This window comes from Tauraco erythrolophus, chromosome 1 (assembly GCF_009769465.1).
Source record: "Tauraco erythrolophus isolate bTauEry1 chromosome 1, bTauEry1.pri, whole genome shotgun sequence".
NCBI lineage: Eukaryota > Metazoa > Chordata > Aves > Musophagiformes > Musophagidae > Tauraco > Tauraco erythrolophus.
Genome location: NC_141465.1, coordinates 111,814,399 through 111,838,819, shown reverse-complemented (window position 1 = coordinate 111,838,819; position 24,421 = coordinate 111,814,399). Strand labels below are relative to the sequence as shown.

At 37.0% G+C, this 24,421-nt stretch overlaps 1 protein-coding gene across 7 annotated transcripts in view; it reads left to right on the top strand.

Annotated features, from left to right (window-relative positions):
- Positions 1–24,421, top strand: part of FRY (FRY microtubule binding protein) — a 204,619-nt gene that overhangs the window by 77,539 nt on the left and 102,659 nt on the right. For all 7 annotated transcript variants that reach the window (XM_086621030.1, XM_086621024.1, XM_086621016.1 and 4 more), the window contains 13 exons: positions 6,816–6,955; positions 8,900–8,990; positions 9,393–9,472; positions 9,589–9,669; positions 11,321–11,489; positions 14,552–14,644; positions 14,738–14,836; positions 17,336–17,437; positions 18,457–18,560; positions 19,050–19,158; positions 20,103–20,189; positions 21,963–22,134; positions 23,871–24,003. In XM_086621030.1, coding sequence (XP_086477156.1) covers positions 6,816–6,955; positions 8,900–8,990; positions 9,393–9,472; positions 9,589–9,669; positions 11,321–11,489; positions 14,552–14,644; positions 14,738–14,836; positions 17,336–17,437; positions 18,457–18,560; positions 19,050–19,158; positions 20,103–20,189; positions 21,963–22,134; positions 23,871–24,003 — 1,460 coding nt within the window. The remainder of the gene's footprint in view (positions 1–6,815; positions 6,956–8,899; positions 8,991–9,392; positions 9,473–9,588; positions 9,670–11,320; positions 11,490–14,551; positions 14,645–14,737; positions 14,837–17,335; positions 17,438–18,456; positions 18,561–19,049; positions 19,159–20,102; positions 20,190–21,962; positions 22,135–23,870; positions 24,004–24,421) is intronic.

Sequence of the window (24,421 nt, the reverse complement as noted above, 5' to 3'; positions counted from 1 at the left end):
TATCATGAACTAGATTTCGTTTAATAAAACAATAAAATTTTAATCAATAAAATGAAAATTATATCTGATACTAGATTAATAAATTGATTACGTAAGGGAAACAGGACAAGTATAAAAATAAAACCAACAGCAATATATGAATTTTTTAATGCTGGTATAAGAGAATTAATTTTTGTCAGCAGTCTGTTTCATAAAAAAAAAAAAGGCATCCAGAAAAAAATCCTACATCAGTAACCTATTCTGCAATAAAGGATAGGTGCTAAAGCATTTAAGTTGTGTAAAGGATACCAAAACTCACTGCTAACAAAGAGGAGGGATAAACTCAACGTATGTCATAGAAAATAAAGTTATCTGCTGCTCTGCAGTTCCTGCCTCAGCTGCTATTGCCATCACCATTGCTGCTTACTCCACAGCTGCCTGCACCATTGTGCTGCCAGTGGTGCCAGAAATACAGGGCAGAAAGGCACAGCAGAAGCAGCAGCAACAGCAGCAACTCTGAAAGCAACCGTGGCTAATGCCATAAGGTGCAGGTATCATACTGATTACAGTAACTTTGGGAGAGAAGATAGGTCTGAGTAGAACTTCAGAACCTCAAATGAATTTAACACATTTATTGCGTTTTCTGGGACATCAGATACGTTACATCAGAAGCAAAGATGCCCTGTGAGACCTCACTGGCATTCACAAAGGCTCACTTCATAATTTTAACTTGACAAAGTGATGTTCTCAAAGTTGTTCTGTAGCTGCTTTTTGAGCAGAGGTAACCTGCTTAGAGGGCTGTTCAGAGCAGGAGGCAAATGGTAGGACTTCTGCGTTGCACTGGGGAGCTCCCTGCCCACCTTGCTGACCACAGAGGGACCCCACAGCACAGCCAGCCACTCTAGGCTAAAGGAGGCTGCTTTGTGAGTACTCCTAGCTGCCTAATGAAATTTTTTGTGGTATTCTGACTTTGGTTTTATTATTTTTTTTCTTCCTGTGGGAAGAGTGTCACACACAAACGGGAAAAAAAAATAAATTAAGCCACCCATATGCAAACCTTGTAATACTGTTCCTACAGTGTATTAAACAAACACATAATGGGTGGCCATGATTTGATTAAATATTCATGGTTAAGCAAATTTTGGCCCTTTACAAGGAAGAATTAGAAGACTTATGCTTCTCCTAGTTATTGGTAAGTAAACGGAAAATTGAACAATTAGGTCAAGATCAATTAACAATCAAGAACATCGAATGCTTCCTAGAGTGAAACAACTGCGTGTTTACTACTGTAGCAATTTACTCTGAATGGTGGGGGAAAAAAATAAAGATGAAGACAAAAAACAAAGGAAATTTTGTTACACACAACATTTGCATCTATTTTTGACTGCATCTAGAGTCCTACCTGTGTGTAGAGTTGATAGAAAAGTATAGAGCTGTATACATTGCCTTGTATGTCCTGTCAGAAGACCTTGTTTTCAATTCCTTGAAATTGTCCATACAAACTATTCAGATTTAAATTTTCCAACTATCTGCCTGCCTCAGCCTGGCTTTTTGGCAGTGTTTCCCTTTTCATATTTCACATTTTTTTCTGCTTGAACGGCGTGATCATTTTGAGATGTACTAGTGTTCCTGAGATTAGTGTACACCTGTTACTGGGAGATGGGACCTGAACCTGGCTGATGAGCCTGTTTTCAAGCACATGATTCATACTTACCAAAATAATTTTAGTTTAGCTAAATTGTAGTTAGATTTTCATTCAAAAATTTTTAATACATAGTAGAGATTTGATAGAACCCAGCTAGAACAGAGACAGAAAGATAGAGCGAAAAGTCTTCCTTGGCGTGTTTCACTCAGTAGACTAGGTCAGTACATCTCAGTATTATAAAGCTGTTTTGCAAATGGTAACATGTCAGTATTGTAAAGTCATGAAAATACGGATAATTTTGCTGATACTAAAAATGAAGCTGTAGTACCTGGAGAGCTGGTTCTCTCCATATGGCTGTAGTGCCAGTGCCTCCTGTTAGGCAGACAGTGTTGTCCTGTGGGCTCTGTCTGGCTGCCAATTGCATCACCCTCCTCAAACTCATAACAGTATCTTGAGCAATGTATGAAGTAATCTTACTTATCCTGACTTGCAGAATGTCTCACAAAGTGGATTCCTTATACTTGATGCCTTTTCCTTTTTAGGTGTGCATGTATATAAAGAAAATATATACAGGAAACTGTATAGTTTTTACATATGGTTTTAAATATCTTTATTGTGTATTTAAAATCATGTTTTAAAAGTTCTTGGTTAGACAGCTCTAGTTGCCTGTTGGCAAAGAGCATTACTGCTCCAGCATTAACATGCTCTGTGTCCCCAATTACAGAAATGTTCTTAAACTTAGTACTACTGAACTATGACTTAAACTTCCTATTACAGGAAACCATAAAATTGCAGTACATGAAAGGATCAAAAGCTACGGTGAAAAAACCCATAATTATCCAAAAGGCTTATCCTCACCCAAGGAAACATTTGTATTAGTTCTTTCTCAACCCCTGCTAAAGTATCTTCTGTTCTTTCCGTGGTATGTAAATGTCCTGGAGGCAGAAAAAGGGCACTGTTCAATCTTGGACCAACCTGTAGACACTCTTCCGTATGAAAATACAAAATGAATGTAATGTTTTGACCATGGAAGTGAAAACTTAACAGCAAGACTTAACTTTTCATGTGAAACTGTCTATAGAAGTTGCCTGTTGCAAGAGTTTCATCATAAACTGCACAAAAATTTGTGCTCATTTTAATTACACTACTCTTTTCTTAGAAGTGCATTGAGTTGGAGAGTACAGATTGGAAAGCAAAAGCATTTAGTGTTTTATACACTTTTAAGAGATCAGAACAAAAAATAGGTCAAGCTAGAAAAAATGAAAATAAAAATTAATAATAATAAAAATGTGGAAAAGATGAATATAAATAAATAAGACACTGAGCAACATGCTAATAATTAAGTGCTGACGTGCTGATAATTATTGCCATCCAGTATTGTATTTGTTGGATGTAGTAAGGGAATAATGGTACCATCATCATTGCAGTAGCACTGCAGTTGGCCCCTTTTGTGTTTTCCCTTTCCCTGTGTTTTACACATTGTCCTTCTTCACTAGGAGAAGGGCACATGGTAGAAGAAGTATAAGAAATGGTGGTGATTGGGTCATAGAACAACCATTCCCTCCTGATCAGAGATTTGAGTTGAAGCAATGTGTAACGAAGTAAATCTGAAGGCAAAATTAAAGGTAATACATTCAGAACTGAACTTGCTGCACACTAGAAATAAGTGGATTTTCGTGTAAACTGTTATCCTGGCAGAAAAATAGCTATGGACATTGTTAATGTGTAAGAAAGCTAGGTGAAATTAGCCATCTACAAAATTATAGTATAAAAAAAAATCCATTTTTTTTTACTCACAAAACCAAGGCCGTAAATGAAAACTAGTGAGTCCAACTTAACAGTTACCAGTTTTAATAGTTCCCAGGGACATTTATCTTCACAGCACTGTCTGAAAAAATGCTTAGAACAAGGATGTGAGGTTTTTTTTTTTTCAGTTAGAGTTGACTTGTCTAGGAACCGATCATGAGCAGAAAAAAAAACGTTTGGTCTTAAAGAGTCCAACAGAATTAGTGCATGTAGATTCTTTAATTAGAACTTAGTGCAGTTCATCCCTCCACCTTCCCCCTGCCCTGGTCTAGAGTATTTGGAATAGGAGTTGTTAACTTTATCGCCTTAATTGCATATACTGCATATGACATCCTGCTCTTACTGTGGCCCGTGGGAGTTTTGCTGTTGATTTCAAGGAGGAGGAGTTTCATTGCAGCTGTTATTTCCCTTGAATCTGTATTGTTTGTAGCTATGAGGCTTGGTTACAGACATGCATGAAGTGGAAAAAACATTGAATGAAGGGAAGACGTTATTGCATGGGTTTGGGTATGCTAAATATCGCTAAGGCAATGTTTATCAAATTCTGCTTTCAGCAACATTGACAGAAAGTGTGAAATCTCAGTTTTAATGTCCACTCTTTGAAATCTACACAACAACAGATTGAAGACAGAACATGCAGACACTGCGCAAAAAATAGATTGACAAAAAGTAAACCAACACTATGCAAAAATGAAATACTGCAATTCTGTGTTATTAAAATGGCAATAAAAAGCACATTTAACATACACACTTACCATGCATGCTATATGAAGAAAACACAGAGCCAAGAAAGTAATGATAATGTTGGAAATTAAATGCATTTTTAAATACATTTGCTGTTAAAGCACATAGAAATACGTGAAATTAAAAAAAATGCTCAGCATCTATGTTCTGTTAGTGGAAACATTTCTTATATTTGTATTTTGACACTCTAGCAAGACTTTTATGGAAGTATATAAAATGTAGCAAATCTCTGGACAGAATTTCATTAAATTTACTCTTACATACTAGTCCAAAATAAATATTAAGCATTTACATAAGGTATATTTAATGCTCTGTGAACACAAGTTTTAAACAGCTCCCTACTTGTGTGACTTTCTTATCCTTAAGCTATACAGTAGGTAGTTCATTTTTGATGGAAGAACATGATCATTTGTCCAACAAGGACATATTTGTGCATCTGTGCACTCACTTTCAGGAGCAGCACAGAGCTAGAATTCATCTCACTTCTGGACTTACTTCCAGTAAATGAAAGGGTTGAGTAACCAACACGCTGGCTAGACTTCCCTCCCTTCCTGTTCCCTGAGAGCCAGGTCTTTGCCTAGTCCACCCTTCCTTCCTGTCTTAAAAGTGCAATGACAGAAAGCTTGAAAAAAAGCTATATTGACCTTTTATCCCAAGTAAAGGCAGACACTGTAAATTCAGCAGAGAAAGCATAGCTTGAGGAGATTTAACAGGAATCACTTTGACTTTTGTGGTGAGTCAAATCGTGTAGCTGGGATTTAGGATATATAAGTTGGTGAAGGTGCAGGAAGGCCTGATTGAAACAACTTTTCACTCACAATTAAATATCGTGGTCTCTTAAAAGATATTTAAGTCTATTCTAGTCTTCCTCAGCAACCTTTTTTTCACTGCATCTCATAATTAACAACTGGTATTATGCCAGCTTCCGAAAAACTTTTGGAAAACAACAGAGAAGCAACTGAAATGTCTAAGCATCTCAAGTTCGTAGTGAATAGTCTGCACTGACACTCGGTGATTCATATCTTCTAAGTATTTATCTGAAATCTTAATGCTTGAAAGCTTTGGTATAATTGAGCCCGGGCTGCTGCAGTAATTCTTCATGAAAGTCCTCCTGTCACTGCTGCAAGCAGTGCCTTCATGTCATCTTCCACAGCAACTTGTTTCAGATTTGGAAGCACTGGATTGAAAGCTTCCCTAAAATAGTACTTTTATAGAAACTTTTATTTTTACAGAGGCAGTTGTTATAGCTTTCTAATGCTCCATCTTTAATTTTAGGTTGTAATACCTAAAATCCAATCAAAACAATAATAATTTATCCTCAAAGTGTCTCAATAACTTCAGACCACAGCGTCACAGTGAATTAGTTGAATTCTGAGGCTGAAGAGCTGCAAGAGATATCAGAGTTGTTGATCTAAACTGTCATCCTCAGAACTGTTTTTTTTAAGGCTTTAGTAACGTCTGGGAATTGTATGTAAGGTGCTTGGTCTCCCAGTTTTGCAATTGCCTTAGTCACAGACTTCACGCAAGTTTGGTCTTATACAAGACATTAAAGTCTGCTGTTGTTGTTCCACAAGCACTGAGACGTGCTGGTTTGAGCTTAAGCCGGTGGATAAACCTGACAGAGGGAGTGACATAAGCAGTGTACTTGACATGAAGGACATACTTCAGCACTTTGTTCCTGCTGCTCAGCACTTCGCAGGATCAAGCCCTGCATGATCTTGGGGTGGTCACAAATCTCCAGATCAGTAATTTCTTCCTATTTTAAATAGTTCTTTTCTTAGAATGTTCACAAATGCTGTAGCTGTAAACATGCAGCTGCAATATATAGATAATCCTCTTGTAAAATAATGAGGTTTTTTTCACCCTAGCTTTTGATCTTTTCATGTTTTGTAGCTTTATAGTTTCCTGTAATGGGAAGTTTAAGTAATAGCTCAGTAGTAACACTTTTGGTAACATTTCTGGAATTGGTGACGCAGTTTATACTGAGTGAGCAGTAATCTTCTTTTCCAGTATGGCACTAGAGATGTTTAATTAGGAACTTCTAAGGAATAATTTCAAACTATGTTTTACTTACTTGCGCACACAAAGATATGGGAAACTGTAAATATTTTCCTATATATAAAAGAGAAGTCTAAGTTATCAGGTGTGTCAGCCTAATAGTAAGATGGATGCATCTGCACGTTCAGTTGGTTAAGATTATTGCAGAGCTTGTGGGGTTTGCCAGTACATTCTGAGCTTCAGGAGAGGCATCCAGCAGTCAGATACAGCCTATGAGACAATACCTCTGCTTCATCACTTTTTCTTTCCTCTCGATGTGCTCAAACTTAAATCGACATTGTATAACAAAAAAAAAAAGCGCCTTAAAGAACTACTTCATTTTCTGGTGTGTTGTAAGATGTGATACACATTTTAATGCATTTTAGTAATGTCAATTTAAAGACACTATCGACATATAGCCCATCATTGTATTTCTGCTTAGGTTTCAACAGGAAATGTAGAATATTAAGTCACTGCTTGTACCGTGGATCTCAAAAGTGAAATAAAAACAAGAAAGAACATGCCTAACCATTGAATTAGTCGTTTTTTTGTAAGGATAAGGGGAAACTTGAACACCCCTGGATTTGTTGTATTTTCCCCATAGGTGATAAGCTCAATGAGCTCGCTTTCAGAATATTGTCTACCCTCTATCCTGCGCACTTTGTTTGATTGGTATAAGAGACAGAATGGCATAGAAGATGAATCTCATGAGTACAGACCAAGAACAAGTACTAAATCCAAAAGGTATGATTTTGAATATGTATACAGACATTGACAGATTTGAAGGTAAAATGTTTTAGATTTTGTCGATCAGCTTTTGTGAGGTTACAGTTGTTTGAAAGTTGTTGTGATCTTTTTCTGCTTGTTCCCAGAACTCTTCTCTCAGCTTCTAGATGGATGCAGTAATTGTGTCTTTAAAATTATGCTCCTGAGAGTTCAAAGACTGTTTCTTACTGTTGTTTTGGAATCTGTAATGTCATTTAAATATTGGTTTATATAAACTATGTCTGTCTTCTTTACTCACGAGCAGACAATAATTCTGAGACACTTGGAAAGATTTTTTTTTTATACAGCATTCTGCTGAGTCATAGAAATTTCATAGACACCTATCTTCAATCCAAAAAGTTGTGACTCTGTCAGAAAGTGTTAGCAACGTTGACTTAGCTCTTAAAAAAATGAAAAAAATAAAGACCCTAAACCAAATATATTGATCTCTTACGATATCAGTAGTTCCTCCGTGATAAGGCAACAGATTGGTCTTGGTTTATATTGAGGTCTGGCAGTTCGGTACAGGTATATTCTTCAAACTTACAGTTTTTCTGAATACTTTGGCACTACATTTACACTCTTTGATGAAGCAGCAGGAGAATCAGCACTGGCATTCCTGGTATTTGGAAATGCATAGGCAATTCTTTGCATTAGGATTACATTGTAATCCAGTAACTACTGAAGGCAATAGCTTTAGAACAAAGGGGTAGGAGCTAGTTTTAGAACATCAAGGTAGACATGAACCTGAATCAGACTCTTCCAGACTCTCTATGTCAGTGGGAGTAGGCAATATGAAGGCATGATTCATCAGTTAGATGTCTGTTTTTACATGAGATGAATCCTTGCCTTGAAGTGCCTCTTTCTCTTGACTTGTTACAGGACCACGTGCTTATAAATAGATGTCTTCAAGAACTCCACCCAAAGTCTAGCTGAAAGTCAGCTTAGCAGTGAACCAAGGCCACTCTGTCAATTGACAGTGTTACAGAAAGAATGTATAACCAGTCCTTTCTTCAGTTAATGTCAAACCAAAATGCAAATAATTTATTTCATCACTGATCAAGCAGAACTCTTAAATGCATGTTTTATTATAAGCATATAAGTACAACTGAAATCACTAAAGTTCTTAATGTTTATAAGAACTGCGCTGAATTTATGCAAACAAAAATCTGACTGAAATCAGTGACAACCGCTTCAAACAGACTGCAGAACTGTCCCTTTAATGTTTAATTTTTAAAACATGTTGTATATTTCAGGTTTGAAACTGTGATCGGGTGATCCAAATCGATAATTTTTTGTATTTGTATTGCAAACTACTCACCTGTTGTTGTGCTGTTCTGCACAAGGAATGCATTTGAACATTTGACAAGTGATGCCAAAGTTAAAAAAAACCCACTGGAACAGTTTTAAAAGAGAATGTAGTTTGGTTATGAATTATCCATCAGTACTTTTAAGGCATTTTTAAAAATCCATCACAAATCTAAATATTAATTTCATGGCACAAAATAATTTATGATGTTTGTCTCCAAAGTGTAATTGAGAACTGTCTAAATAGTGCCATCAGCAAGGAAATAGAAATGAAATCCATTTGTTAGGATATAGAATCAAAGTTTCCTTGTTTTTGTTTTGTGTTGTTTTTTGTCTTGAGAAAGTTTTGTGTTAATCTTATACTGGAAAAAGAAGAGAGAGGAAATAGAGAACAACATTTAAACATTCGAAAGAAGGTGAAAGTAACAAGTTTGATTTGGTCTATTTGTATCAGATTTTAAGAGCGTATCAGTGCATTACTTTCTGAAGTGCTGGCCTGCGGTTTAAAAAGTAGAACATAATCTCCGTTATCTGTATTTGTGTAACTAAGGAAGGCATATAATACGAATTATGACACATGTCCTAAATATTGTGTTTCCTGTTTTGATTTTTCAGTGATGAACAGCAGAGGGATTATTTAATGGAGAGAAGAGATCTGGCTATTGATTTTATTTTTTCTTTAGTATTAATAGAAGTTTTGAAACAGGTATGGAATTCTTAAATTATTCATTAACTATGGAAATTATGGAAATTACCAATACAACCTAATTTATGTTTCTTCTTTCTATTTCCATCTTTAAGAGTCTAATAAAAACATGAGATATGTCCTGCATGCTTGTTTATTGCTATCTTTCTTACACTTGTAAGATGTATAGTATTCCACGCTCACACAGACTTTACTTTGCCAAGTCTTTGGAGCTAAAGTATTTCTCTTCAATACTAATTAAAATTTAAATGGCTGGCTCATTTCAGCTGTTTTGTTAACTAGATGCTAATTCAGCTGATACCATATTTGTGTAGGGAAGATACCCAGGAGTAACACAAACACTAAGGTATGCAACTTGAAGCGTAATATATGTGTACTGGTTGTTTTACTTTGTATTTTCAGATTCCACTTCATCCTGTAATAGACAGTTTGGTACATGATGTTATTAACTTGGCTTTCAAGCACTTTAAATACAAAGAAGGGTAAGGCTCTTTTTCACACAAAATTCTATTAAAAAAATAATTTCCTGAATTTTTTAGTTGTAGTAGTTTAAGCAGGATGCTTTCTCAGCCAAGAATTCTTTCTTGTTTCTTGCTAGGTACCTTGGTCCTAACACTGGAAATATGCACATCGTTGCAGATTTGTATGCAGAAGTAATAGGTGTCCTAGCTCAAGCAAAGTAAGTAAAATTGAATACCATAAATAATGGAAATCTGAGAAATTCTACTTGCTTAGCATATGAATATTCTGATTTTCTCACTTTCTTAAAAGATGGTGTAAGAAAAAATCATTTCAGCTAGCCGGCCCTCTGTTCATGTAGGTGTTCCAGAGCACAGAACTCTAGGGAATTACAGGCTTTCTGCATCTAGTCCAGTGATACCAAGTAAATTCAACTAGACTACAGCAGCATTATTTTCCTTCTCTCAGTGATGACGTCTGTGGAAAGCCCAAAGGGCTGAAGAGAACTATTTTAATTAATCCTTTTTCTATATGCTATTTTTTCTCTAGCTGAGCAAACCTAAAAATTGCTATACTCCAACATAGCAACGTTTTAAAGTTTCTCTGCAGTTATGTCAGTTTAGAACTTAATGCAACTTCTTCTGAATCCTTCATCCTGCACTTCTTAGCACAGATGGCACAGTAAAGATGGAAAACACTTTGCGGAGTCAGGTCTTAAATTTTGAATCTGGAAGCAGACAGATTCAGAAACTTACGTACCCAACATGATGTCTCAACATTCACTTGCCACACAAACTAAGCAGAGGGTGAAATTTACTGCCTCAACGTAGTGGTCTCTGTCTCCTGACTTCTTGGTGTTGCTGAGAGCAAGTCTGCTCTATAAAATCAATTAACTTAACCAAACGTAATTTTTTAGTTTGATGTAGCCAAAACATTTTCAGTTCCTGGAAATCATATAACTTTTGTAGGCTTCAGCTAAGGTCTTACCTGGGCTTCTGAATCGGCTGCGTCGAAGGCAAAACGGGAATTGACATCTGTGTTCAAAGCTTCAAGTTGACTGTCAAAAATAAAACATATCTGTTCTTTATAAATACAGTTTTTCTTCTTCAATTCTGAAGGGCCTTGCTAAGATGTTACTAGCACTACCACTGAAAGTCTTCTTCCTTCCAACCTGTTTCTTTCAACTCTCCTGCATTCCCTATCAGAGGCAATAACAAAAGGTTGTTACGTGCTACACCTGCCCATGAAAATGGCATTCTTTTTATTTTGTGTCAAAAGGACAGGAGGTCCTATTGTGTCATCTTCCTGTATGATATTTTTATGGACAGTGTGTCTCAAAAGATACCTCTGACAGACTCATGGCTGGGAGGTGTCAAAAATAGTCACAGACCTCCCCATCCTGTGTTGTTGTAGTTAGTACTTAAGTGTTACAGTAGTGGCTGTTAGAAAAAAATGAAGGGAGGAACAGCCTATCTGAATATTTTCGTGGTTATCATTTAAGCATTTTCTTTTGAAAACATTGCATGTACTTGCAAAAAAACTATCTTTCATCCTGGATTTTTTAGGAACTTGTGAGGGGATTATTCTAATGATATTGTTAGCTCTTTTGTAAAAGAAGGATGCGGTAAGAAAACAATTGGAAAGATGTGGTTATCCGAAGAGACTAAGATCAAATTATACACTCCCTTTTCTTTTCTGAGTTTATTAGAAGTGAAAGAAAAGTAAAAATGAAATCTATTCACATACTGACTGACATGGTATTTTACAATCGAGGCTGAATCTTTGTTAGGTTTTTCCCCATTTATATACTGTACAATACATTTAAAATACTAATGTATACTGTTTTGTAACTAATCAATGTGAATTCATAGATTTCCTGCTGTAAAGAAGAAATTCATGGCAGAGTTAAAAGAGCTACGGCATAAAGAACAAAGCCCATATGTAGTTCAAAGCATTATCAGTCTTATAATGGGAATGAAATTCTTTCGCATCAAGATGTATCCTGTGGAGGACTTTGAAGCTTCTCTTCAGTTTATGCAGGTAAAATTCTTTAGTATATAACTGTGGTTCCCAGACCTTTTAGAATGGGCTCCCCTTCATGTTTCCTGGAGATCTCCAGGAGATTTTCCGTGTCTCGGCCCCACATAAATGTATGTGCAGCTACTTTTTGTTTGTTCTGAACCTCAGCGCTCAAGTCTCCAATCTCTGGAGTGTATCATTCCATGCCAACTTTTCATCAGTTGTTCACTCTTAGTCCCTACATCTCACCCTCCAACAAAAAGAATTTTGGTTCTGTAGATCCCAGACCTTCCACCCTGCCATCCCACAGCCGTTCCTTGCCCTGTGTCCCTGCCTAGCTATGTCTCCCTAGCTACTCACTGCCTCCAAAGTGAATCTTCCACTATTGACGTAGTTTCCTGAGAGCTGAGGAACTTCTGATGAAGAAAAGCACAGAGGAAAAGAGAAAGAATTGATGCAAAAGCTGGGTGAAATTTCCCTTGGATGTGTTGTCTCCTTCTACCACACCTTCACCCCCCTTCCTGTAGAGTGCAGATACCCACCTGGTTTGAGAGCATAGTTTGACTGTCAAGAATGCTTTAAATTAACAGATTACATCATTTTGTAAAAGGAAAGAAAATCTTTTATGTTCAAACATTTTTAAAAGGCCACATTTCTTGTTGGTAATATGCAATGGGTTCTGTTCCATCAGCAGGTTTATGTAGCTTAACCTTTTTATTCCCTTTTTTTCTTGGGACCACCCTCATGGCTACACGGTTTGTAGCCAGTCATCCAGTAAAATACACATTTTATGTAAACCTCCACATAACGATCAGCTTATTGATGGTATCAGTGGAGTAAAAACTCAATGTTAGATGGCCACAAGTAAGGATTTGATGCTGGAATACAAATACATATGCATACAGACACACGGAGCCATTTCTCTAAGTCCTGAACAGGAATCACATTCTATTTCATTTTTACAATGTGTTTCAAACTGTATTTAACAACGTATTTAAAACATACTTAACAACACAGAAACAGCTCATTTTCCTTCCTACCTTACACTTCATTATATGAACACATCTGAGTATGTGTTGACTTAATGTAAGTTATCCAGAACTGGCAAGATATCACAGTAGTGTGTGTTCAGTGCATGTGACTAACATGAGTGAATGACTTTGTGGCACAGCTTTATGGCACAGCACTGCTGGGATCCAGTGTTCACTGGTATGGAAACCAGCGGTAAAGCTCCCATATAGTAGACTCAAAAATTGGATGCAAATGATCTCTACCTTGCTCATCACTACAGTATCTCAGCACCAAATTAATTCCTATATATACTACAATGCATATAAAATGCATGCTGTATGTAGGAAAACCAGTTTTGCTTAGTTTGGTGAAATACACTCACAGTTTGATTCTGTGGGCGATTTGTCTGTTAGTTTGAGTATCTACATGCAGTGCCTCAGCTACAGGCTCTGTCACACCAGCTCTGCTCTGGTAGAGAGAGACACCTTCAAAGGGTGAGCTAATCTCAGGAGCGAGCTCCAGAAAAGCCTGGTTTTGACCGCGGGGTGCAGAAGCAGCCCAGGAAGGCTACTGACTTTGCACAGGGACCTCGGCTGCGTGGCAGAAATGGCTAGAGGGACTGAAGCCATGTGGTGTAGAATCCTGACTGCAGCCAGGAAAAATTATGCACGGTCGAAAGTGTACACAGCTCTGCACGCATGTGCAGGAAAAGCAGTCAGTGGAGAACATCCTTGTAATGTCAGTGTCTGTTTGGGCCTTGGACCCAGAGAGGGAGAAGTAACTGGAGAAATATGCTTTGTCGTCCTCAGAGAAGTTGTAAAGAAACATGAAAGTGGGTGGATGCTTATCTCCCCTCCCGCACTTCCTGAGCAGCACAGCTGTGTGGATAGTAGCTCACTGCATGTTTAGGACAAAAGTACATTTTTACTTTCTCTCTCAATCCTCAGTTGCAGGCTGGAGATTGTGGTGGTTTTCACCACAAGTCTCTTCCCTCACATAGCACAGTTCTGTATTGACCCTTAATCCGCGATGGATCCTAGCAATGCAATTTATCCAAACTATTTACAGTAGATTGTTCCTTCTCTTGAGTATCTTACAGAGAAGCACATTCCTTTTCTGGCCTCCCAGAGCATTCTGTAAAGCAGTCCGTGTGGGCTATTTCTCCTGCTCCTGAAGGTATATTCAGAAGGCAGGGAAGTGATTCTGCCTCTCTACTCAGCTCTCGTGAGACCCCACCTGGAATATTGTGTTCAGCTCTGGAGTCCCCAGCACAAGAAGGACATGGAGCTACTGGAACGAGTCCAGAGGAGGGCCACGAAGATGATCAGAGGGCTGGAGCACCTCTGCTATGAAGACAGGCTGAGAGAGTTGGGGCTGTTCAGCCTGGAGAAGAGAAGGCTCTGGGGTGATCTTATAGCAGCTTTCCAGTACCTAAAGGGGGCCTACAGGAAAGCTGGAGAGGGACTTTTTACAAGGGTGTGTAGTGATAGGACAAGGGGCAATGGATTTAAACTGAAAGAGGGCAGATTTAGGTTAGATATAAGAAATAAATTCTTTACATTGAGGGTGGTGAGGTACTGGAACAGGTTGCCCAGAGAAGTTGTGGATGCCCCATCCCTGGCAGTGTTCAAGGCCAGGTTGGATGAGGCTTTGGGCAACCTGGTGTAGTGGAGGATTTCCCTGCCCATGGCAGGGGGGTTGGAACTAGATGATCTTTGAGGTCCCTTCCAACCTTAACCATTCTATGATTCTATGATTCTATATACGGCGAAGGCATGAGGTCAGCCCCTGAGTCCAACTTCCTTTCCATCCTCAGAACACCACCGGGCACAGCTGGAATCAGTGGAGAGTTTGTGGATTGTCACAGTTAGAGTAACAGACACTTGATCTTGACTTATGTCCTGCTTTGTCCTTGCTACAGAGTGCAGATCTAGAAGTTAATAGACAAACATTTTCTGTGGGATTTGCGAAATAAAAATAGTTTCTGACATTTGATGTGCATTCAGCAAACATTTAGAGGTCTTTATTCCAGCTGATACGCAATTTTTATTTCTTGTTTTGTTTTGTTTTAGGAATGTGCACATTATTTCCTTGAAGTTAAAGACAAAGATATCAAGCATGCACTGGCAGGACTATTTGTTGAAATTCTTGTCCCCGTAGCTGCTGTGAGTTTATTTTTCAGGTTGTTTGCATAATTTCTTTAAATTGGATAAACAGCTTGTGAAATAGTGTTTTATTAACATGAAATTTTCTTTCAGGCTGTTAAAAATGAGGTGAATGTCCCCTGTCTGAGGAACTTTGTTGAAAGCCTGTATGATACAACCCTTGAACTTTCCTCACGAAAGAAGCACTCATTGGTTAGTAACTCAAGATGCAGAGGCTAAAATTCTTTGTCAGAAATGTCTCTGAGCAAGACTCTTGGGAAATTGAAAAACTTTATTCTGTGTTCAGCTTTATAAGCAATACATTTCTATTTGCATAGAAGGTTATTGTGTTTGCAGAAAATAACGGTATTTATTTTGTTCAGAATATGATGTAAATCAGTCTGAATCAAACAGATGTTTTCAACTTCTGTTTCTGTGATTATTAAATGGTTAGCTTTTCTCATACTTGTTATGTGTAAACCTTAGGAGGAGAGGAGAAAGAGTAGAGTTCACTTCTTGTCAAGCGAGAACAAATGAGGCATGTGGGAACAACTCTTTCACGGGGCTTAAATAATACATTGTAGGAACGAAAAAATGTATAACACATGCCCTTTTAAATCTGTAACTTGGCTACTGTGCAGCTCCCTATTTCATTTTTTTCTTGTGAGATGAACAGTGGCATTGCAGTGTATTTTTGGAAGCATGAGTTGATCTGAATTAAATGAGGATCTGAGTCAGTTTGACGCTGGCTGCCTTAAGCAGTCTGTCTCTCCAACTGGGTCAGCGCACGTCAGCAATGTGGTGTTAGCTAATCCATTTTGAAGTCTTGGACCTTTTTAGTAAGGAAAGTTGTCGTTTCTCCTCCCTCATTCTATGGGAAAGTCAAAAAGACTTCCGTGTTCTCAGCACTCTCTGCAAATGCTGGTCACTAGCACTAGTGAATCTGCTGGGAGGACTGCAGGAGTGTACTTGAGCTCTCTGCTGCCGTTACACCAGTCCCAGGGGAGAGTCAGTCCTGATCAGGTTTGAATTAGTGGGACTCTTGGGATGGATTTCTCATTTCACTCTGCTTGTGTTTGTGTGGCTCTGTTCCACTCTGCCGAGTTAATAAAACATTGTTGAAACTGCAGCAGGGTACGAGCTTTGCTGAACAGTTTTTACACTAGATAGAACTTCCCCAAACTGGTGGCCGTACTTGCCAAAGTCAATACTATGTGCCTGAGAAAGGATTGCACAGCTGGGGCTTTGCATTTGATTGCTTGTCTACACATACCATGCTGGAGGCTGCATAGTTAAAAGTGACAAAATAGAATAGATTCTTGTGAGGGTGTGATTAGAAATACAAACATTGCGAGGAGGAGGAGGAGGGGAAAGGCAAACAGTTGGCAGAAATAGCTGCAGTGCATATTTTCAGGCTTCCAGGAAGAAAGCACACTCTTTAGAGTCTGGAGAGGACCTTCCTTTCCAAGATCAGTGTTTTGTGAATCGGTGCACTCGCACCGATGGGGCATGCATCTTGCCTGATTTTCTATCTAAAAATGTCTCGTCTGAGCTAGTTGTTGAGGTTTTTTGATAGCGAATGGAGAGAATTAGGAAACTCCAGGAGAGGGTTTGTATCTTCCCTCCTAGGACTCTTCCTTAGGATAGGTTCTAACACTCTTGGGATGTTACTAAACTCTGTGATCCTGTCAAGTACTCAACTGTTATAGTCGTAATGTAAATACAGTAAGAAAGTCTGCTGTAAGAAGACTTCAGTTATCCTCTCCCATATGTATTTTGGACAGGAGGATTATAAAAATAAGAATTAATTTACATTTGCCATCTGCTCAAGAAACTAGGTCCAACATAGCTATAGACAATTTATGTTATTTATTACAGGAACAGAAGTTGGACTTTATAGTGTATTTATACTTTGTGCAGTGACTGAAGTTAGAATTTTAGGATTAATTTTGAGAATCATCTTTCTTTAAGATAACGTTACCTTATTTTTTACTAATAACTTTGAAGTCTTGATTGAGAATATTAACATGACAACTGAAACATAAAAAGTCTTGCTGAAGTAGCAGTCAGTTTCAAAATTAATAGACGCATTTTAGATTATTTTTTTTTAGCGTAACATTTGCAAGATGAATGTCAAAGTAAGCGTTGACAAAGAGACCAGGTTCCAGTATTTGAACTTCTATGTTCTGCCTTGCTTTTTATTTTTCACAACACAAGATGTAACTACCAGCAGATCCACGCATTGCCTGTATTTTAACACAGTTCTTTAGAGTGTTTGACATGTCTCTCAGTAAGTACTGTGACTGCAAATTTTGAGGAGTAATAGGCACCTGAGCATTCACAAGTCCCAACAGTCTCTGTGGGTCCTGTCGTTATGATAATAAAGTTTAGTTATTTCCATGCTATCATTCCTCAGTTTACTAACAGAAATTAGCCCTGTGGGTCTGTGAAATTGTGACCCATCTTTGGATTCATCATACTGCTATAAGCAGACATTTGATTGGTTTTAGTTCATCCATAAAACTTATCTGTAACAACTTTAGAGAAAGGTTCCTTTTAAATTGTACAGCTTAACAATGTGTTTATATTGACTAACGTGTATTGCCCAAAATGGACGAGTCAGAGCTTGAAGTTTACGGTAGCTCTATTAAGTTACTTTTATGTTGTGTATACATGCAAATAATATGGTATCCACATCCATTTCCTGTTTAGGCTTTGTACCCTTTGGTAACGTGCCTGCTTTGTGTCAGTCAGAAGCAGTTCTTTTTAAACAGATGGCATATTTTCCTCAACAACTGCCTGTCCAATCTCAAGGTTAGTGTCTTCTGCTTTCAACATTGTATTAGAACTTCAGTATGCAGTATTCATCTGTTGCAAATCCATTTTAGGTAAATGTACTGAATTATTACTATTATCAGATTCCATACATAATTCTTTAGCTGTGCAGATTTTTTCAATAACAAAAAAAGTATTCTCGTACCTACTTTGAATTTCTACTGTTTCTCCAACTCAAACCAAGCCTGAGTCAAACAGCTGTGAAACAGGCAAGATTGTTGATGGAAGTTAATAGCTCGAGGGACATACCAAAACTGACTCAATATTAACTTGTTTTTTTCACAAAGGCATTCTCAAACAAAGCACTTGTTATTATTTTATCAGAGTGGAACTAGTTGTGGGACACTGATTCCGTTGCCTGTTTCACTCTGTTAAGTTGCATTAAAAAAACCTAAACTGTTTTAAGTTGATTCCTCCACGTATACATTCTTATTCCTTTACCATTTGTTAGATCTTTGTAGTTGAAGACTAACTGTCCACTGCAATCTACTGTGGTTCCTGGCCATCATACACTGTTCAATACACATGCTAGTTAACATTGCTGCTCCTCCATGTTTCTTTTACTCGCACAACAACTCATGTCCCCTTCCACTCTTAAAGTGGATCCATACGAAAGGATGGTCCTATGCCTACCTGAAAAGGCCGATGTAAGAAGCACAGTGAAGTGGTTACCTCAAATGAAGGGCCTCCAAACTGCTGCTTGATGAACCAGTGGTTAGGAGGCTTCTGCAAATGGCACAGGTAGAACACGCAGCCACTTTCTCAGCTCAGAGGCAAACTGTGGAGGGAATCTCTGTTCTCTAAAAGTTGTTGAATTCCCAAGCTTGTTGACAAAGTATATATTATTTATATATAATAAATGGTACTGGGCAGCTGTGAGGCTGTATCTTAATGTAGTGTCATTACGAAAACTCTAAACCATGACATCCATTAAGTGCAGAACTTCCTTTCTAATTTGTGCCTAAATTTGTTTATTCTTATGTTATGTATTTCTTTAGAATAAGGACCCAAAAATGGCTCGAGTTGCACTGGAATCTCTGTACAGACTACTGTGGGTTTACATGATCAGAATTAAATGTGAAAGCAACACAGCTACCCAAAGGTAAGATGCTATATTTGTCATGATAATCAGGCCTTGTAGAGTCGATGTTGCCAATGAAGAGTTTTTATAGTTCTCCTGAACTCCGTTGAATTGAACCTATTCCTGTTGTGAAATAAAAAACTCAACTGTGCACAACAAAATATTCCCTTGAGCGGCACCATCGGTTATTCTGCCACCTGTTAAAATTACTGTGTAAAGTGTTTCTGCTTTTGGAGGAATTGAAAATCACTCTTTACCTAGTTAAAGTTAGATGTATTTTTGTAACGGCATGTCATTGACCAGTTTATTGTTACTTGTTATGCAGAAACGAAATAAAATACGCTTAATTTGTAGCAAAGGATCAGAACAAGATACCCCATTACATTTTCATTTCAAAGGAAATACTTTCTAGCCTTTCTAAATGGAATAGGATTTCCAACTTACGTTTCCTGGTAAGTGAAGGTCTGCAAGGTCCGGAAATGTCTAATGCTTTTTTTCCTTCTTTTACAGTCGGCTTATTACTATTGTCACAACACTTTTCCCAAAAGGGTCCCGTGGTGTTGTACCAAGAGATATGCCTCTAAACATCTTTGTGAAGATAATACAGTTTATTGCACAGGTATAGGAGAACCATGCATATGTCTTTCCAATTGATGAATAACTTGTTTTCCCAATAACAAATCAACAAAGAAGAAAACTTCTATTGTCTGATTTTTTTTGCAACCCCTTTGTCAGTATCTTTCATCTAGGCAATGATAAAATTATAGATCGAGCTGTGGCAGACTTCTTCTGAACAACAGGTTTTGATTAACTTTATTCCACTTAAAATGAATAAAAATATTTCCACTTCAACTCAAATGTAATTTTTTTCAGTTTTTGGAATTGCCAGCAAGTCAGAAAATGCATTTGTTGACAGACTCTGACTGTCAGTAAAGTTCAGAATAAAAAGCCGTGTTTTCTCCTGATACTGAATCATTCCTACTGTGTGAGACAATGAGTACAATGAGTTGCACTGCTTTTAGAGCAAGAAGTCAGAGGGAAACCGAGTTCAGCATGGAGGTGACACATTTAGTTTTCATCAATTCAAATGGGAATTGCTAAAATAAACTAACCTTCAGTGCTGGAAGTTTCGTCTTTTATTACTTAAATTCAGAAAACTCCCATTGAGCAAAGCACTTAAGCACATACTTAAAGTCTCTGAATAGGAATGAATTAAACAGATGCTTAAAATCTTCCCTGAAATGTGCCATCTGTGGACAAGCTCCTTTTATATAAAATACTACGTTAGTACCATAATTACCGCAGCTTAAATGAAATAATTAAAAGCTTTATTTATAAAATGGATCATGTTTTATTTAAATGCTATGAATTTTTGAATTTGTCAACATACGGCAGTGTTGAAAGCTTAGATCTGATAACACGTTCTGCATACTTCTGAAAATCAGGTTTTCTGTACATTTAAATAATTCCTGATTAAGATGGTTTTCAGCATTCTGTTGCCTCAAAGAAAATAAGTAGCAGAAGCGAGCAGCTTAACGATTTGCAATATTTTTACTATTTTAGGAACGTTTAGATTTTGCAATGAAAGAAATTATCTTTGACTTCCTTTGTGTTGGAAAACCAGCAAAAGCTTTCAGTCTGAACCCTGAGGTATGGTGTGCATCTGCATTTTTTTGAGTTAGTATGTATTGTATTGTGCTACATTTACTTTCTGGTTACATTCTAAGCATGCTTTCACCTTTGTCCACTTTTCAGGCCAGATCTTTAACTTGATTTATTGGATAAATATGTCAGTGGGCTTCGATCTTTGAAATGTCACATTGTTTATGCCTGTCTCGTGTTCCTTGGTGAGGATTATCAAATGTGGTGTAGTGCAAATATATAAAACAAACAAAAAATAAATAAAACTGTTGATAATAAGTATCTCCTTATCACTTTGCTGTTGTTACATGCAATGCCTTAAACTATTTTAATATAAAAATAATTTTTCTGTAACAATTTCAATGTTTGTCAAAACAATTTTACTGAAGAATACATGATCTAAGAGGAATCGAAGATGGTGAAAAGTAATAAAGTTTTACCACTTTAACTAGTAAAGCTCCACTGATGTTAGTGTCACGAGTCAGCTTCCTAGCGCTTTCCCTAGAGAAAACAGTCAGAAATTCGAAAACCTTTTTAAAAAATCAAAATAAAAATAAATGGTAAAATAATGAAAAATACTCGTGAAAATAATGTATTTGCTTATAATTTTGAAAACATTTTCATTTGAAAATGAAGAATTAAACCCATGAAAAATAAAAATCATTTGTGATCATCTTGCAAAATATACCTATATTAATTTTGCAGTATTAAACAGTCATATCTATTCACTAAGATGTCAAAATAGAAAGTTACCTTACAAAAATTATATTTGATATTAAAAAAAATTATGGAAAATTAGATTAAACTTTTTACTGTCAAAAACAGCAGAACTGAAATGCAAGCTTTGCTTTGAACACAGCTTTTATCTTTCTCCAGTAGAGTAAAGAAAAATGAGACAGAATTCTTGAGCAGGCATCCCCACCACATTCTGGGTCAGAGTCACCTGCATCAGTGACTGAGGAAGGTCCTGCAGAGGACATTGTGTATCAGCATTGCATGAAGCCGAGCTTATAGGGAATGGACATAGTCCTTAGCTTCTTGATGAATCAATATCTGAAATGTCATTGTTTCTCAACAACAATATAAGTTTGAAAACAATGAAATCATAGGGCTACTTTTTGATGTAAGTAGACTTTAGTGTTCTAAAAAAATACCCATATTTATGTGAATGCACCTTGGGGAGACTGTAAGTAGGACAGCCTCTGAGTTTTTGGAACACGTTTCTGGGAAACTGAAACATTCTGGTCTTTCAGTCATTGCAATGCAAAGCCTGCAAGTTTTCCTCTAGTGAATTCCCTGAAGACATTCAAGTCACTTAGCTTCATCTTCTGGTGTTTTCGCATTGCAGTTTCGGTGCTGAGCACCATTCCAGAATTTTCGCACAGTGTGGTCAACCAGGCCCTGAGGCCTTTCGAGATAGTTATTGATCTTTTTTCATAATGACCACGTAGGACATCTGTGCTTATCTGAAGGTCCGGTTAAGATGCATCACTAAACTCAAGGTCAAATCCACATGTTTTGTCCTGAAGATAAAGAGACAGTGTACTAAAGAAAATACTTAGAAATAAAGTTTAGAGAGGAGAGAGCCCTGCTGATAGTGTAGATATGAATTCACTATTTGTTTCATGGGCATTTTTTGTAAAATATATCAGACTAGTCAATGTAGTAGAGAGAGAGAAAAAATGCTGGCAAATACGTACTCAAAATTTCAAAGTGATTGAAGAATATGAGTAGGATATGATTATTTGATTATGATACTCATTCATCTTCTGAACTTTACAGAGAATGAATATTGGTCTGAGAGCTTTCTTGGTAATTGCTGATAGCTTGCAGCAAAAAGATGGTGAACCTCCAATGCCAGTGACTGGAGCTGTCCTTCCCTCTGGAAACACTCTCAGAGTGAAGAAAACGTATTTGAGCAAAACTCTTACAGAGGAGGAAGCTAAAATGATAGGTCAGTAAGAGAATGGACAATATAGAAACTTGGATGAGAATGAATCTGAAAAAGTCTTCAGTACCTGAGCAGAATAATTTACTATTGTTAAGTATTCAATTGATTTCTTTGTTTCATTTGTTTCATTTTGTTTCATTTGTTTCATTTCCTTTATTGTGCATTCTAATGAAATATATGGTTTAGTTTGACAAGTACTGTTTTTTTTAATTACTTTCAGGAAAAGTCCTCAGTTGTGCTACACAAGTGGCAGCAACCCTGAGTTCTAGGAGGGTTAAGTACACAGATAGTTAAGAAACAGCTTATTTCAGTGCTGAATAGCTGTATTTATTCATGAATATTCATCTTATTAGAAATAGTGCCTACGCTTAGAAAATGTACCAGCCTTGAAAACCATCAAAGATTCCTTCAATACCCTCATTTTAGTTGCAGTGTCTCACTTTTCTCAAGTGAAACTTTCAAAATGGCAGAAACTTTTAAATGTAAAATAAAGCTGAACTGAAGTGCCTAAGTTAAAAGTGCTATTACCTTGGGCTTCCTTTGTGGTCAATGTAGAGAGAGAATCCTGTGCTGGGAGGAAAGAGCTGCTGTATCATGCCCTGAAGGTGCTTGTGTTTGCTGGCAAAAAAAGATAATTTGGCTACTCACCCTAGCACTTTACTAAGTCCTCAAAGTTGCATGAATGAAACAAAGTCCATGTATTTCTACACCAGCGCCGAAGACCTGTGTTGTACTGTTGCTAGATCGTTGCAGTAATATCAAGAAAATAAGCAACGTAATTCCCACTGCTGTTGAAACGTACAACAGACGTAGTATTTAGTGCTGTCACTAAATCAGTTCATTTTCCTTACTCCTCATCATGCATTTGATAATAAATGTTTGCACTGTTGAATTCTTGTATTTTATTAGCAATTTCTTCACTATTTTATGATACAATATTCTGGTTTCTATATATAACATGTAAGATTAAGCTAGGCAATTCCCGTGTTTTCTTTTGCCTTCTACTCTGCCATTAAACTTTTGCTCATTTCAGATCTCAAAATTTATGTCCTTTTGAAATTTTAAGCTTACATTGTGTTTATCAAATAAGAAGAGAATTGACTAGAGAACAGATGACTAAAAATATATTGTTCAGTGTTATTATATAAAATTTCATTAAGAAAAGAAAGATTTTAGCCTTTGATCAATATAGAAAAAGAGTTAATTCAAATTTTATTTTTGAAGTATTTGATGTCCATCAGTTGCTGTAAAGCTGTGTGTCTAAAATTACTTTTCACATAAAATGTCATGCCAATAATTTCCATACCAAATAAGTTTTAGGAGTGCTTATTCAGATTCCTTTCTTCTCTTTACCTGTAGTTTTTAAACCCTACTACTGGATCAGAGCTTTTACTTCTGTCATGGAAAGTCAAAATTACATTGTATAACTTGGCAAACTGTGTGGCTTCATTTGGCTATGTAGGGACATATTTTGACTAGATATTTTTTAAGTTTTTCTCCGGGAAAAGTATGTGTGTATATATATCACTTGGGCTATTTTTACATACAATAGCATTCTTTTTGGAGAGGACAACATATTCTGTCTCTGAATCAGGATATCATTACTAGTGGAATATGCTGTCATATGAGGAAAACATTCTTCTTAATTCATGCAGCACAGCATGAGTAGGCAGCTTTCTTTTTCAAAGTATACATATCTATAAATATCTCAAATTATACAAAAATGCATATTATTGCAGGTATGTCATTATATTATTCTCAAGTAAGAAAAGCCGTGGACAACATACTCAGACACCTTGACAAGGAAGTGGGTCGGTGCATGATGCTAACCAACATACAGATGCTTAACAAAGAACCTGAAGATATGATTACGTGAGTGCTAAAGAACAGTTAATCTCATAAAATATTTAAATGTGATTTCAGAACTTTTGATCTATTTCTGTCATGAGTCATCAGAGAAACAGCAAGAAACAGGAACATTTAGCTTAGTTAGTATATGCTTTGAAAAACTGTTTATGACAAGTTGATTGCACTTCTTTGCATGTTGCCATGTTTGGAATTGAACTCATACTGTTGATGTCCCTTCCAACCCAAACCATTCTATGATTCTATGATGTAGCCAAAATCATAAGTGAATCCTATGAATGTTTAGATGGTAGAAGTTGAAAGCAGCCCAGAGTGGAAAAGCTGTCAGCCTACGCTCAGAACACTGTTTCAGGGTATATTTGCATCACTGAACTTCAAAATGAATACAACAAATTCTGTAAATCCCTATTAATAATAATCTTTC